The sequence below is a fragment of the Strix uralensis genome, chromosome 1 (genome assembly GCF_047716275.1).
Source record: "Strix uralensis isolate ZFMK-TIS-50842 chromosome 1, bStrUra1, whole genome shotgun sequence".
Classification (NCBI taxonomy): domain Eukaryota; kingdom Metazoa; phylum Chordata; class Aves; order Strigiformes; family Strigidae; genus Strix; species Strix uralensis.
Genome location: NC_133972.1, coordinates 47,767,375 through 47,784,368, shown reverse-complemented (window position 1 = coordinate 47,784,368; position 16,994 = coordinate 47,767,375). Strand labels below are relative to the sequence as shown.

Sequence of the window (16,994 nt, the reverse complement as noted above, 5' to 3'; positions counted from 1 at the left end):
CCTGCCCTGTGCATGGAGCGTTTCTGTCTGGAAATAGCTTCTGTGGTAGCTGGGAGGAGAAAATTAGAATACATGGGAGAGAGTGGGGAGGCAGTGAGGGAATACAGATTTTAAAATTGGTGCTTTATTGGTCACTGTTCTCAAGCAGCCTTCACAAGTCTGCGTATACCAGGGTATGTGAAGTGTGTTTTGAGATCAAGGCATGGAATTTTAAAACTTTGGCCAGTAGGTGTCTTACAATAAAAAATGGTGTTAAGAAAACACTCCTCCTCCAAATAATGAAAAGTCTCACAATAACTGAATGCAGCATGTAGCTTCCCAGCATGCAGTATTTTAAGAAAAAGTATGCTACCTGGAAAATAGTTGATTTGTGAAAATATTTTTTTAAAAATAATAAACTACTAAGAGTGAAGCATGAATGTTGAACTTTAAAAGAGCCTGCAAGTACAAGTGTGAGACAGAACTTTTTTTCATACAATGGAATAATTATTTTTTTTTACGTACGTGACACAAATTCTTCCTTTCATCAGTAAAGTATAAGATATCTTCATCATTTTCTTTGCATTTTGTCCATCATGTTCTACTATTTCTTAGGGCTAATATTGTAGATTCTTTTTGCTTCTGTCTCAATTTCCATGTGCTCTAAGATTGTGGTGTTTTGTGCTGTGCAGTGTATTGGTTTGCTCTATTTAAAATGAAATATGAATGCCCCTGGGGTTCACATGAGTTATTTTTATTTAAACTGGATTTCTTCCATTTTCTGTTAACTATGAAAAACGTTACTATTATTTGAGAGAAAATGGTATTAACTGAACTAATTCCTTTTTTATCGAAGGAGATTTTATGAGGATGGAGCAATTGTTCTTGGTGAAGAAGCAAATATGCTTGCTGGTATGCTGTTGGGACTCAATGCAATTGATTTCAGGTATTGTATTTGCATGCTTCATAACAAAATGATCAGGGAAAGTACTTATAAATTGATGCATTATGGAAAAAATTGTTAGATTCCCTTGATAGTTTGAGAGACGAAACTTGGGGGGTGGGGGAAGGAGGGGGAGGGAAAGAGAGATCTTGGATGGCTATTCTAGGTAAGAACAAAGTTATACCATACTTTATATAGCTGCATGATTACACAGTATTTCTTCCAGGTATCAAAATCCTGAAAGCAATCAGAAATATAATTGCAGAAGATATATCAAACCTATTAAGTGAAGCTTACAGACAACTAAATCTTGTTATTTTTAAACTGTAAGGAAAACTGTGTGATTAAGTACATGGTTATACCCTGGTACTCAGTGACAGCATTGCAACTGCATATGTAGAAGGTGTAGGTATCTTTAACTTTAGCGCTTCTAGATTTTAAAAGCTTAACCTACAAATGACTGTTTAATTTGTGTTATAATTAACTGCAGCCAAACTGTAAAGTATCATCAGATTACATGAATTTACCTTTGCAATTTCAAGCTAGACTTTTGTGTGCTTTGTTATACAATTAATACTGTGTTTTGGGGTAATGAAGGTGGAAGCACATGCTAGAGAATATAAAAAACATCCTAGTATGTATATATGAATATATATCTATATAAAAAACATCAGCAAGGTATGAAGGCTTGTGCCTATGAAAAGATCAAGCCTGGTTGGTGCAAGGCCCTGTTAATATGCCTGGTTGGACCCACTTAGCCTCATACAGAGCCACTGGGAAAGGGTTTTGTAATACAGCATAGGGAAAAGGAGAGTGATGATGATTTTCTACAGTCTCCTGGCAGTACACTGTTAATATTTACCCTGCAGCAGCATTAATGCTTGTCACAAACCAGTTTAGGAGATAAACTGGCAGAAAACAGCATATAGTCTCATTGGATACACTGAGTGATTGTTGCCAAAAGGCCTTTGGAGATCTACTCCTGCTTATGTACCCTTATACCAATTTTGAGGTTTGTTGGACCCATCTGTGAGCCAGCTTAGCTTGTTAAAGAGTAAAAAACCATACCCAGTAGGAAGACAAGATAGTTCTTTTGTTGTTAGCTAGTTTGATTCACGAAAGCGTTCTATTAGTGGCAGAGATGATGGGACCATAAGGCTTAGAGAAGAGAAGGAGTAAAAAGGATTGAGTAATGTCTTCCCTTTCTGGGGGCAGTGAGCATTTAGTTCAGCTGCTTGTGGAACTGCAGCTGGATGCTAAAGGGGAAAAAAACCTAAAAATTCTTGTCGTCATGGCTGAACTAGCTCATCGTGGAGTCAGATAAGTGCCAATACCACTGTAAGAGGGGAAGGGGAATGTCTAGTTGGGACTTAAATAAATTAAAAAAGAAAGAAAGAAAAAATGTGGAGGGAGAGGTTGAAAATGCAGAATAGCTCCTTTTGCCAGCATTTAGTCATTAGGTTGGTTTAACTGCATCCTCAACATATGTTCTGGGGGAACAGAAGCGTGCTGCAGGATAAGAGAGCTAGCCTCGTGTACAGCAAATTCAAATCTTACCAGATTTTATTAGTTTAAACTTTACACTATGTGAAATTAAACTGCTTCTGTATTAGCACTATACTTGGAAGGACTATAGTTATACATGAATAAGAAGCATAACAAGAGTAGGTCTGCAGTATGTAAATCCTGTTGTAAATGATCATCAATTGACTGTGTGTCTCCCATAAGTCTCCATGGTACATACTACTGGTACGTGAGTTTAGTTGTATGCCGCTTGTTCTTCCCTTGTCCTCTGATATGTAATATAAGCATATTTATAGGTATCTGTTAATAGTGTTCAGAGTAATGATTGGTTCTCGTTGGAGACACTTTAAGTTTTTGTCAACGCAGCTTTTAAGAGCCTAGAAATTTTCTGGGCAAAATAGGAACATAGTGCTACAGGAGCATTTTTATTGTGCCACATATAATTCATAGTACTGTGGTTTGAATGGCTGAGAAGCTGTAGCCATTCTTTGCATGTCATATTTGAGATCTCTTTTTTTCAGTTCAAACAGCCTCTTATAAATGTTGACTGGCTTATCTATGTGGAACTGTAAATAAGGCTTTGGGGTGGAGATAGGGGAACCCAGGTGAGAACAGAATCTAATTTATTTTTTCTTTTCCCCTTATAGCAATATGGAATTATGTATCTACTTAAGATAATTGTGGTTTTGCAGGGGTGGTCTTTGTTGGTTTCTTTCTTTTTATTTTCTTAGGGGAAAAAAAACCATTTCAGATGTACTTCCCAAATACCACTTAGGTGACTGCATTGTCAAAAATGGCACTTTGCAATTAAGTTAGCAAAATCTGTGTTTTTTGATGACAGATAGGAGGAGTGAGGAATATGAGCCTTGTGGAAGAATAATTAATTTTGTCACTTCTATGATAATTAAACATGATTCAACTACAATCTTTTGTATCCAGTACAAAAAGAATACAGTGTAGATGAGAGCTTTATAAAGCTACAGCCATTTAAGAACATGTTCTGAAAGTTAGTTTCATTAGTGTTCCTTGTCTTCCTGCAGCCCAACACCAGAAAGTATCTGAAAGGAGAAAGACTGAAATATTTTTGAGAACTAATTTTTGACTTAAAAGTTAGTAGGATGGTTACGTAAGCACTCTGCAAACACTTTAAATGAGCTTAAATACTGAAGATTGCAAGCTTATCCATAGCTCTTCTGTTTCTCTTGCTTCAGCTGACGTTACTTTTCCTGTTATTCTCTTGCAATCCATTTGTATTTTCAGAATAAAAGCAAATATTTAAAAATTAGGGTTTATATCACTTGCCCTCACCTGTTCCCTGATTACATGGAATTTCTGTTTGTTGGGGTTTTTGTTATCTTATAATATGCTCAGTGACTCTCATTTAATATTAAACAGTATAGCTTGGCTGACTAGGATTTCAGTGTTAAATGCTCTAGTCCTGTATTGTTACCAGAAAATTAAGAAAAATCAAATTTCACATTGCTAAGATTCAACTGTCACTGTCATTTAATTTTCTTGTTATAATCTTATCATTGTTTCTCTGTCTTACCAGTTTTTGTCTGAAGGGTGAAGGATTGGATGGCAGCTTTCCAGCTGTCATAGATTATACACCATACTTGAAGTACACCCAAAGGTACTTTTTATCTTTACACTGTTTTTTTTAAATTTTATTTAATTGAAAAAATTTTACTTCATACTGGACCTCTTACTTTTCATTTCACATTCAAAATAATATCCATATCTAAATACAAACCTGTACACTCAGCTACCTTGGTCTTTCAGACTAGTGAAATGATTACATGACTCATCAGAATGAGTCATGCTAACTTTGTTTACATGGATTAGAATCACAGTTTAGCAGGAAACACATTTTTTATTTCCTTTGAAGATCACCAGAGCAAGTTGTCTTTTCTCTTGGGCCTTTTCTATGTAGCCATAAACTTAAAAGTGGTTATTTTGTAAATTAAAATTATATAAGCCCTGGTAAATGGTAAGATATGACAGATAAGCAGTGTGCAGTATGAGCAGATAGCACATAACAGAAAATTATGGCCAGTTGTGGATATAATCTGACCTTCCAGCCACATTTTGCTCCTCTGTTCAGCCATATAATTAATAGTGAAAAGAATGATCACTATCTAACAGATCAGGTAGCAATTTGGCATCTCCAAAAAGCCTGGAAATCGATCGGATGTGTTCTATTGTTAGGTTTGTCAAAATGAAAAAAGCAGTTGGGAGTTAGGAATAGTCTTGAAGATGTACAACTGAACATGACACATCCTAGTTATTCTCTTGAAGTTCTTATTAGTTTACATGTTAATGAAAAATTGCATGGTTCAGTTAAAGCAGAATTTGCATCACAGCAGGATCATGGGGTCTCAGACTACTTAAAAAAATAGTAAATTCTGTTGATATAGTGGAAAGCATAGTTGTAAGGGATGATTTCGAATAGTTATTGGGATAAATTAAAATTCTTTGCGACAGATGTCTGAATTCTCTGGCATACGTTGATTCTGGATGATACAGAGATATTTTAACAATGAATCTACATACTATGTGGGGCGATACTTAGGTACTGTGAAATAACAGGCACATGGTCTTTGCTGACCATAACTTTACATTCTCATTTAAATTTTTCATGATTTAGCATAACAACAATCGCTTTCTTATTTTTCTGCATTTTTAGAAACAAATACAATTTATTTTCAGATACTACTCTTTGCCCTGAGTTTGTGAAGGAAAGATTGTCACCACTTCCTTAGATAACACATTGTAATGCTTTGGCCCTTTGTATTCTAGGAGAGTATCCCACATAAAGTTGTCTGACTTGCCTAAGACAACTTGACTAAGATCAAAGGCAAATCTTTGCCCATTCTTTAGGTGGCTTTTCAAATAAAACCTTGAAATATAAGTTGCATTTGGTGATCTATCCCAACATTTTGATTCTTTTTGGTTTACAGAGCTTTAGATGTCTTTAAGAACTGTGGTCTTTTAATTTCAAGGGAATTTGCATTTTAACAAACACAGCTTTTCACTTGACTAATAAATATGATCCTTCAGTTCTGACAGCATCAGCAGTGATGAAGAAGAACTAAGAACATTGGGCAGTACTGGCAGTGAAGGCAGCACTCCAGAGAACATTGGTCCTCCTTTCATCATGGATGAAAACAGTTGGTACAACAAATGCAAAAGGGTAGAACAGAAGTACCGGCTTGCATTGGAACAGAAGGTAAAAGATTAGGTTTGTGGGGGGTGATGGAGCCAAAGCTCATCAACAGCCAAATGGTGACATATCCATTTAAGTAAAGGCAGAAAATAATAAATTAAATAGTATTTAGCTTCATGTAAATGGTCTTAAGTTTTATGAGCGTCAGAGTATCTTAAGTATCTTTGCTCACTGATTTGAGGGAAAAAGTTTGGGGAGAGGGGGAAGAGAATGATAATAATAATTCAGAGATTAGATTTCACAATATAATGTAGAAGCTTTGGCTCCTTTTTCTAATCTCGGAGTTCCAGGCAGTGTATCTCTGAAGCTGTCAGGTTGTGAGCTTGAAGCGAACACAACTCTCCATGTGATTTTCCTCTTGCTTGGAGGCCATAGGCTTTTACTGATGTAGGTGCCTGAAGGCTTTTATAATGATAGTGATGTTAAACATTTAGTCTTGGAGTAAACAAAATTGATCAGCAAAGTCATCCATCTAGGAATGAAAAGCATAACTATCTTCTCGGTGATACTGAGATGAGTTTTTAAAAACATAATTTTAAGACCTGCTTCAAGCTAGGATGAGAAAGGAGAAAAAAGTATGTTTTTAATAATTTAGGTGGTGTATTGAATGTTATTATAGAAACCAAAGGTAGTCTACCACCCAAAATACTCTAAGTTAAAGGTGAAGTGTGTGTCCAAACTTTTTATTATTTTAGTATTTTTAAAAGCAAAGTGCTTGTCAGTTTTTCTTAAGAGTGTATTACAACTACAGAGACAACAATACCTGTTGGCTAGTGGCAGAGAGAAGGAGGAAGACTGTTAGTAGACACTGAATAAATAGTGCACAGAAAAATGAGGAGTCAGGAAATATGAAAGGGAAGAAAAATGAAAGACAAATAGTTAATGCTTTTAAAGACTTTATTAGTATTTTAGTATTCTTTTTACCTAATGTCAGAATTTTATTTTGGTGTAACTCTGAACACAGTAAACCAAAGGCTGGAACTATATAAGGGCTCTTGGAGGTGTGATTATTTCTCTTAGTTTAGGGCATTACAATCACAAGATTATCTCTCTCTAGTTTTTACTGTACTGAGAAGAAAAAAGGAGAGGGACAGATGGTATTTAGAATGGATCTTCTGCCTGTTGGGACTCAGTACATTAACTGTGCCCCAGGTCCTGCAACCAACTCAGTCACATATTTAAATTCTAAGAATGATTGTTGTCATGGTTTTGGCCTGGGACAACTAGCACGTTCTCAGATTATTTCAGGTCATGGTTTGTGAATTAGTGTTTGTCAGCGATCATTCCAAAAAACCAGTATGACTTCAGACATGGTCCTTTGTAACTTGAATTTTACTATAATAGAGCCAGACTGAGAAACTATACCTGGGGAGGAGTCCTAGCTATGTTCAATTCATTAGGGTAAATGTAGTATGGATTGCTAAATATCAATCTTAGTACAGAATGGGTAAAACCAAAGTTGGTTTACTTTAATGTATGTGAGAGACCCTAGTTAAAAGTTTTTCTAAGTAACAGTGAAGAAGTCAGACTTACTGTGGGGTGATAGATGTGAGAGGTTATCTTTTTTTAAATAGGCATACAATTATTTATTTTCTATTTTGGGTCCCTTAGACTTCTTATTTTTGAGATATGACCTTAAATGTTGGCATCCAGGTTGCTGGTACTATCTTCTTGGCCAGTGTGGTATCACCTTCCATATAGAAAGAGCTTGTGTTCCTTGGGGCTCTCTCTGGTACAGAGGACATTTTCCCTGCTTTTGTAAACCAAAATGTGCCATTCAAAAGGAATCTCTTCAACCACATAAAATGAAAACGTTTCCCTCCCCACCCCAACAGTGCTTGAAGCACAGGAATGTATTCAGGACAGCGTTTCATCCTTGTGTCCAGACAAAAACATAAGATCAATTTGAACTTTGCTCTTCTCCTTCGCCCCAAAGATTGTAAAATATTTTGGTGCTTAATGAGGAATGTGTCATCAGCTCTGGAGAATCATTGAAGAGAACAAAACAGGTGGATGTTTATTTTTCTTGTCACATCCAGATGATTAATTTCCAAGGATATCCCATGAAGGATACCCCATCAAAGTTGTGACAGACATCTATAGAAACAATATTAAAACATGGTGTCCAAAGCCACTAGCCAGAATCACTAGGAAACTTTACATCTACAAAAGCACAAAGATCTTCAGTGGCTGTAGCAGCAAATGGAGGTTTTGGTTTATTCAGAAGTCTAAGATCCAGAAACGTTTCTACTCGATGGGAAGTTACTTGCTGATCTGATACTGAGCACTTCAAATTTTTGAGCATTACTATTTTAGTGAGTCACATTATTCCTTGTACCATTCTCTTAATGAACTGTCAACTTCTATAGTCAGTTAATGTAGGGATGAATTCACGTCAGTTTTCTAACTCTTTGAAAACTGTGGTGCATTTAATACAATTTTCAAAATGATAGCTACTCTGACAGCTGTTGACACTTCCCTAATTGTCCTCCTTTTGAATGCCTATTTGACAATTGCAGCGACAAAATAACTTCTTTATTCCCACAGACAGAAAGTTTTCCACTGTCTAATTTTCGTTTGGGATGTGCCTACCAAACGTTTGTTTAATTCACTTCAACTATACTACGTCTGTTCTATTACAGTTTGAACAAATAACCATTAAGAGGTTAGATGGACTATGGAATTGAGCTCCTTTCCTAGGCGTTTCTCTCCTTCCTTTTTTGGGATGTTTTTCATGGCAGTAAGTTGCAGTAACAATCAAGTTGCACACAGTGCAGTAGGTACCAGTTAATCAGGGACAGTGTTTTCTTTCAAACAAAGGGGCTTTCTGACATTGTGTGTTAGAAAACCTTGTTTGTGACAAGAAGACCAAGTTAAAAAGAATGTATTTTTAGCAAGTGATATAGTGAGTCTGATAGATCCTTCTTTTGCTCTATTGTCATTCATTTTACACAATGATAAATTCCTTTTGTGCCTCCTAGGTAAGTATGTGCAGTCATTAATAGCACAGGTGAATGAAGTTTAACAGGGTCACAATATGACAAGCAGTTGGATTTCAGCTAAGATAAAGGTATCTGTATCTTCTGAGTTGTTTGAATGGTAGGATAGGGTCAGGTATTATTTTTAGCAAGGTAAATCTTAGCGTTGCTGTATTGGATCAACAATGCTATGCTGGTTTAGACCAAGAATCCTTGTTATCCTACTATCCTATCTTGGATACTTGCCTGAAGTAGACGTGGAGGGAAGAATAAAAACAAAGCTGATGTATATGCACTGTTTTTCTTCTAATACTTTCTTGGCCAATGCATATCAGCTCAACAGCTTCCTGAAGCTGATAAGGTTTGTCTGCTTAGTCACCAGTGATGGATCTCTCTTCCAAATGCTTGTCGAATATCTACTTGACCCCGTGTAAATTTTTAGCATCCAAATAATTTTTTTTGGCAAAGCATTCTGCATATCTACCATCTGTTGTGTGAAAAGCCACCTCCTTTTCTGTCTTTTGAATCTGGCTCATACAAGCTTTGTTTTATGGTACCTAGCTCTTGTATTTTAAAAAATGATGAACAGTGGCTTCCTTCCTGCCCTCTCCAAGCCACTCTGGAAATATAGTGAGTTTGTCCTTTCCAAGTTGTCTCTTGTCCAGATTAATGAGTCATAATTTACACAGTAGTTACTTATGTGGAAGTTATCCCTTCCCTATTTTGGAATGGTGTAAACTCCTCACTTTTGTGTAGTAAACTAAATTCTTTGTGTACTGTTTATACTGGAGTTTTATATGCTTTCACTGGTGGATGATGCATCTCCATGTCATTACAGATAGAGGTATTTACTGTTCATAGTATTCTGTTTCCGATACTGGTACTTCATATCTAAAATTTTTTTGCAAAATATTTTTTTGATGTTTCTGGGAGGCAGAAAGTTTGTGTATGTCCTAATGCACCATTTATTACTTTCAAAGCACTACTTAGAGCTCCAGGGAGCACCTTAATAGTCAAGGTAACAGTAACATTTGATGGGGCAGAACCAGGCATACTGAAAAGCTCTCAAGATTCCTTGGAACCTGTACTGAGATTAAAATAAATTCCTATCAAATATATCCAGTGGATAGAACTGTATGTAATCACAGAATCACAGAATACTTGTGGTCGGATGGCGCCTCTGGAGATTGCCTAGTCCAACTCCCCTGCTCAGAAAAAGGTAGACTACAGCAGGTTGCTCAGGGCCTTGTTCAGTTGGGTTGTGAATATCTCAAGGATGCAGACTCCTCAGCCTGTCTGGACAACCTGTTCCAGCATTCATTGAAAAATAAAAATAAAAAATTAGGGGAAAAAAGGGTTTTTCCTACATTTAAATAGTTTCCTGTATTGCAGTTTGTGCCCATTGCCTCTTTTCACTGGATACTGCTGGGAAGAGTCTGACTGCATCCTCTTTTCACCCTCCTATTAAATACTGATACACATTGATATGACTCTCTTCCTTCCTCATCATTCCCCAACCCTGGACTGAGCAATGCCAGCTCTTTCTGCCTTGTCTCATATGAGAGATGCTCCAAACCCTTTATAGTCTTTGTGGTGATGAATTACATTAGTTGTATTTTACTACCAGCTAATGTGAAACCTGTATTCTTACTCAACAGGACTACACCTGTGTCTATGAAAAATACCTTTTTTAAACTTTATTTTTTTTTAATGTGGGCACCTATGAAAGTTACAAGTTTTTCCAGGAATGTGCAAAATTTTATGCAGTATAGACTTACTGTATCCAGCTTTAACTAAGAATTGATAAGAAGTTACTAGCATCTGACATGCTGGGACTCTGCTTGAAGAACAAAAAGAAATAGCTGCTTAGTATTGTAACCAGATGTGTAATTTGTGAACATACTTTGTCACCAGTGTGCCCTCACAGCTGATGTTAAACACTCACATTGTGGATTTTTGTAAATGACTAAGTAGTTGGAGTGTGATTAGGACTGCCCCATATCTTTTATAGTATCAGCTGGAAAAACAATTACATAAATGCACATTCCAGCCCTGCATGTCCAATGTTACTAAAAGAAGTGACCTTCACCATTTGTCCTACCTTATACTTCACTGTAGATGAATATTAATTTCTTCTTTGTCATTTTAATGTGTGATGTGATATTGCAGTTTTCAAAGAAACTTTACAATAATGTTGGATTTTTTTAATAATAATTTTGCATCCCTTTCATTAACTATACAGATCCATATATATTCTACTCTTGTCCTTTTTACATAATATCTAACATCCTGCATCTGTTAAGTCATAGAGTTCTGATCTTTTTCTTGTATCAGTGAGTGTTCTATGTTGTTTTTGAAAAATGAATTAGTGTTTCATGCTGGTGGCATTCCTGTCTCATTGTTTCATCCATTATTTTATTCCTCTGCAGGATTATAAATAAGTACATGATTTTCTTGGCACCTATTAGGAAACATCTTAATCTTAAGTCAATGTACTAGTCTGTTTAAGAACTAAAAAAAAAAAACCTACAACAAAACCAAAGTAGAACTGTATACATCTTAAACCAGAAAAATGTGAACATGTGTAATGAAAGGTTTTTTGATAGTGTGTTCTTTAAAGCTTTCTAACACTTATATTTCCAGGGTTACCTTGAAGAATTGGTACGACTCAGAGAAAACCAGTTATCTGAATCTGTCTCACAGAATAAACTGCTGTTACAAAGAATTGAAGATATGGATCTTGCCCATAAAATGGAGAAGGAACAGCTGGAATATATCATTGTGGAACTGCAAGACCAGTTGTAAGTTAGTATAATGGAGAAATGTTGTTAGAGCAGTATTACTTAAATTATTTAACTCATTTAACTGTACAATACAAAGAACTTCTGGTCCTGTGGAAATGAGTCAAACTTCTTAAAGAAATTGATGTATTTTAGTTTGGTTTTTTACCTTTACAAATGGCTCCCTGTTGTGGTTTGAGCCCAGAAGGCAACTGAGCATGACGCAGCTCACTCTGTTCTCTCACCCCTTCCCCTGCAGTGCTGGAAAGGAGAAAAATGAATCAAAAGGCTCAGGAATCAAGATAAGGCCAGGGAGGGGTAGCTCACCCATTAATGGTCACAGGCAAAAGACAGGCTCCTTAGGGGAACAGAAAGGACGTCATGCTAACGGCACTTAACGGACAGAAAGGGGCAGTAAGAAGTGTTACCATATCTTAAAAACACCTCCCCCACCCCTCCCTTCTTCCCGGGCTCAGTTTTGTTCCCAATACCTCTACCTCCTTCCCCAGCAGCCCAGTGACAGGAGATGGGGGGTGCAGTCAGTCTGCTGCTTCTTCCTCGAAGGTGTGGGGAAGAAGCACTCTTCTGCATTCTTCCCCCTGCTCCATGTGGCGTCCCTCTCACGGGATACAGTCCTCCACAAACTCTCTCTGCTGTGAGTCCTCCCCACGGGATGTGTTCTTGTTGAGGTGCTCTGGCGTGGGTCACCTCCACGTGTTGCAGTCCTCCAAGCGCTGAACTACAACAGCCGGGGCTGCATCTTCCCACAGAGTCCTGGGGGTGCTCCATAGGCCGCAGGTGAATCTCTGCTCCTCCAGTGACCTCCATGGGTGTCGGGGGTGTTGGCCCTGCCATCTCACCACAGGATACAGGGGGACTCTGCTCTGGCGCACCTCCTCCGCTTCCTCCTCCTCCTTCCTTCCACTGACCTCAGTGTTCGTACCGCCACCATCACTAACTGGCCTGGCCTTGACCAGAGGTGGATCCGCCTTGGAGCTGGGGGAGCTTTCAAGAAGCTTCTCACAGGGGCTGCTGCTGTAGCCCCCTCCCCCATTACCAAAAGCCCCACCACACACAAACCCAGCACACTCCCCTGAAAACTGCAGTAGTGTAAGACAGAATGATTCTGAGATTCTTTCCAAGATTTTTTTTTTCCTGAGATAGCTTACTTGCTTAAGCTTTTAACACACCTTGATAAAATGTTCTTTATCTTTTATTATTGGAGCTGGAGCTTCAAGGCTACCCTTAAGAAAAAAATATTGGAAGCAGCTTCCTTTTGAGCACTAGTTTTAAAATGTTAGACAGGAGAGGATAAAGAAATACTTATTTTCTTTGTGTAGATTCTATTTTATTTGCATGTGGCTCAGACACAGTAGAAGTTCATCTGGTAGTCCTAAAAATATTCAAACTGATGAAGCAGTTTGCTATTCACCCTTTCTTCAGTGCAAGGCAAAATGCTAAAACAACAGAAGAAGGCTTAATTTTTTTAATAGCATGTGACTCCTAGAATGATAAACATTTGAGTATCTCATGATTCTTACATAGTTTATCCTCCCAGCCCTGTCTGTTGGGTAGGGAGGTACTGTCCTTTTGCAGAGATGCTCCCTGGTAATGGTTAAAGACCCAGATAGATTGAAAACTCACTGTGGTGGTAAATTGTCATGAGACTGCTATAGTACACACATCTGCAGTAATTGTATGTTCCATTCTGTTCATAACAAATACAAGATAAATTATTTTACCTTATACCTGGAATCATGTGTAAGTGTCTGAGCCCTGAAGTAAAATGGAAGCCATCTGTGGCCTTTGAAACAATCCAGGATGAAGAGAATATAAAGATATTTTGGTTCTCTCTGCCTAATGTCTCAGAGATACCACCTGGAACAGTCTTTCCTATGCAGTAAAAAGTACCTCTAGCTTGTAAACACAGCTTATTTTTTTGGTTGGTTGTTTCCCTTCCCACTCTCTGTCTTGTGGTAGATCATATTATTACCAGTGCTTGAAATGGATTTTATTAAAATCCTCAGGAGTTACAGCATTTGCATTTTATTTATGACAGTTTCAGAGTTGAGGAAGAAAAAAAGATGTTTTTCCAAGTCTGTCTTTTTTTCCTTTTTTCTTTTTCTGATTGCCTGTAAGCTTTTGAGAGATCTTTTCTGAACTTACTGATGTAGTTAATGACTCATGTTATACTACTTTGACCTCCCTGATTATTTGAGGGAGGTGAGGGGAAGGTGTGAGATCATTTAAACCCACTGATATTTGGAAATTTTGAATGTTTAGACCTGCTGTTAAGTTTTAGCTGATCTATATGCAATCAGACTGTTCTAAAGATTTCAGTCTCTGGGGTTTGTTTTGTTTGCTGGCTTATGTAAAGGCTCAAATTGTGGAGCAGTTGCTGTTGCAGCTTGACAGTGTGTTCTTGTATAGCTATTGGTGAGACACTGCAGTCAGGAGCCTGGACTACACTAGATATTTGGGGAGACAGGTATAATTTTGTGTTGTTATTGCTGTGAGTGTAGTGTGCCTGTCAGATGAACTCTTCTTAAAAGTGTGTTAGGAACTCGTAGTTCCTTATTGGGGAGAGGGAAGAAAAGAAATATTCCTAGCAGGTTTCTGATGGTTGACGCCAGTCATAATAAACATCTTTTAATCATTCTGTCATACTCGTTCTTTCTTACTCTTTTTTGTTATACTCTTTCTCTCTCGCTTTCTTTTTAGCTCTCTCCCCCCCCTTTCTTTTCTCTCTCTCCTCTCTCCCCCCCTTCCTTTTTTTTCTCTTTCTGTGCTCTCTTCTCTCCCTCTATCTCTTCTCTCCCACACTCTAGTTCTTTCCTCTTTTTCTTTTGACCAAGGGTGACCTGGCAGCAGAATATCTTGTGTCACTAACGTGTCTGTAATGAGGCATGAGTTTTGACCAATTGCTTTTTATGGTCCAGCCATTTTAGGATGGTGTTCATGTAATTCCAAATCTTAGTGTTTTGCTCCCCTACTATTAGTAACATTTTGCAGTAGTGAATGTAATCTTTTTGAAGAAGGTGAGAGCAAGTTTGGGATTGTAATTCTGCCGAAGGCATACTACATTATGGTTTGTAAAACACTGAGATGTGATTTAGGATCATTTGCTGTGTAATGGAAACCATTATAAATAAACATTCTATATTTTCTTTTTAATGATGCTTTTCTATTCCACTGGCTGTTGTTGTTAAGGTAGGAAGTTCTACCGCTTCAAATTTCTGTTGAGTAAGTATTTGTTGATGTTTCCAAAACGGTATTTCACGGGCATGCAAGTCAAAATGTTTTATGTATTTTCTCAGTGGATTTGGGCAGAATCTGAGTCTATGTCTAGGTCTGCCCCTGCCCTTCCCCCCCCCCCCCCCCCCCCCAAAAAAAAAAAAAAAAAAAAAAAAAAGAGGAAAAAGCAGGGAATAGAAATCTGACTTTCTTGGCAGTATAGGTTGTTACTTGGAAACCAGATAACACTAGTGATCAACAAGGCCTTCAGGTTTTCCATATTCACATTTAATAAGGCAGTTTGCTGTAAAGTATGAAATACATATGAAGATAGGAGATTAAAGAAACTTGGAAGTAGTTTTTGGTTTACAGCTGCTATGCAAAACTTAATGTTCTACAGTTTTCAGTATTCTTAACTTTACATCATATGCTTGAGTATCCAAACTACAATGAACAACTCAGTTTTCAGTTCTCATGAATACCAGTATCTGGAAAATAGTGAAGCTGAAAATTTATCAAATTAGTTATTCACAAAAGAGTTAACATTTTTTTTTTTTGTGACTCTCAACTTAATTGGATTGCTTAGCAATATGCCCACCCATCTGGGGATTGGATGTCTCACTTTGCTGGCAGGTGTCTGATGGCAAATCAAATTAGAAAAGTGAAACTGCAGTAGACCACCTAATCATCAGTCAGACACATTTAAACTAATGCATGGCTGATCAAGAAGAAGGCTCAGACTAGATATTACAAAATATTTTTGTACTGAGAGGATGGTCAAACACTGGAACAGGCTTTCTAGAGAGATGGTCGATGCCCCAAGCCTGTCAGGGTTTGGACAATGCCCTTAGTAATATGCTTCAACTATTGATCAACCCTGAAGTGATCAGGCAGTTGGACTAGATTGTCATTTTAAGTCTCATCCAACCGGAACTATTCTCTTCTATTCTAAGAACAGCCTGCTCTTTTACCACACTTCCAGCATCTCCAGATTAAGTGATTGCCTCGTGATACGTGTCAGTTGTAATAATGATGAGATATATTCTAGCTGTCGTTTGCTTTCTTCAGAAGTGTTTGCTGTCACTGGACATGTTTTTGCCTGGGACTTGTTGTAGTTGAATGTTAGAGAACAGTCCTTTTGGCTCCACTTTTCTATAGAAATAGTGTATTTTTACAGTGAGGGTGGGGTAGTTCTTAAGGCCTTAAAGTGCTTAAAATTAACAGCTCTTAAGTGCTTAAAAATAACAGTTCACAGGAGGACAACCAAGAGAAGCCTGTTATTCACAGTGTGTCTAACTGAAGAAAAACAGTTTTAATTCTGTAACATTAAAAATGTGATGGGAGAGACATCCCAAATCATCAAAGAACTGTTTCCAGGAGTATTTAAAACTCAGAGGCAGCCATTTCTTCTTCCTCTAAGATCCTGCAAAGAAGTGTTGAATGTCTCTTGGAGCAGAGAGACATTTAATTGCACACCCCATCAGTAAAAAAATTCTGAGCACGCCATCATAGTATATTTATTTATTTATAAATTATATACATGTACTACTGTACTAATATGTACATTATAAAACGTACACAAAAATAGAAATTAAAAAGTATGAGATAAAGATGAAATAAACACTTTTTTTTCATTTATTAACAGTAGAAAAAGTATTTTCTTCACATAACCCGAAGGATTGTCTTACGTACCCCACTTTGGAGACTATTGCCTTGAAGGACTAGTTAGCTCAGTCAAAGAAGTGACTGGGCAAAATCTGGAACTGATTGTCCACAACATCCTTGCATTAAAACTCCTTATCTCAGCTTAAACAGGCCTTTTTACCCCTTAGGGTGATTCTTAGTCTGTCTTTTGGTTTACACACTACCTGTTTCTAAGGCAAAGCCTGCTGGTCTTTGCTACTTTAAAGTTCAGATTCTGCATCTGACATTGGTATTTATATGTGTTAAATATTGATGTATGATTTCAAGAGAGATTTCATCAATTTCCTGAATAGTGACTCATCTCCTGTATAGCGGCTCACTGATGTTACAAAAGCTAATCACTTCATTAAAAAAGATATTTTTGTTAAAGTAATAAGGGAAAAGGAAAACATTGTATACAAAGGTAAAAAACCCCACTACTTAAAATGCTCTAAAGGTTTCTTTCTTCTGCTGTGATTTTTGTTGAAATTACAATAGTGATTTGCATAATGTTTACCAACATAGGTTTCCTCTGAAGGCATCTTTCAGGTTTTCAGGCTGGTGTGCCTGGTGTGAGATGGTATAGCCCCTTTGTCCCAACTGGTGCAATTTTTTTCAATTTATCACATGTATTGAAAATGTATACC

General features: G+C 37.3%; 1 protein-coding gene across 2 annotated transcripts in view; it reads left to right on the top strand.

The window, feature by feature from the left end:
• The window catches only part of RUNDC3B (RUN domain containing 3B), a 62,547-nt gene that overhangs the window by 21,982 nt on the left and 23,571 nt on the right, over positions 1-16,994 (top strand). Inside the window, exons 5-8 of one of the 2 annotated variants that reach the window (XM_074864923.1) lie at positions 836-925; positions 3,999-4,079; positions 5,507-5,675; positions 11,294-11,451. In XM_074864923.1, the coding sequence (XP_074721024.1) occupies positions 836-925; positions 3,999-4,079; positions 5,507-5,675; positions 11,294-11,451 (498 nt within the window). Of the gene's footprint in view, positions 1-835; positions 926-3,998; positions 4,080-5,506; positions 5,676-11,293; positions 11,456-16,994 lie in introns of both variants that reach the window. The other variant, XM_074864926.1, reaches the window with a different exon arrangement.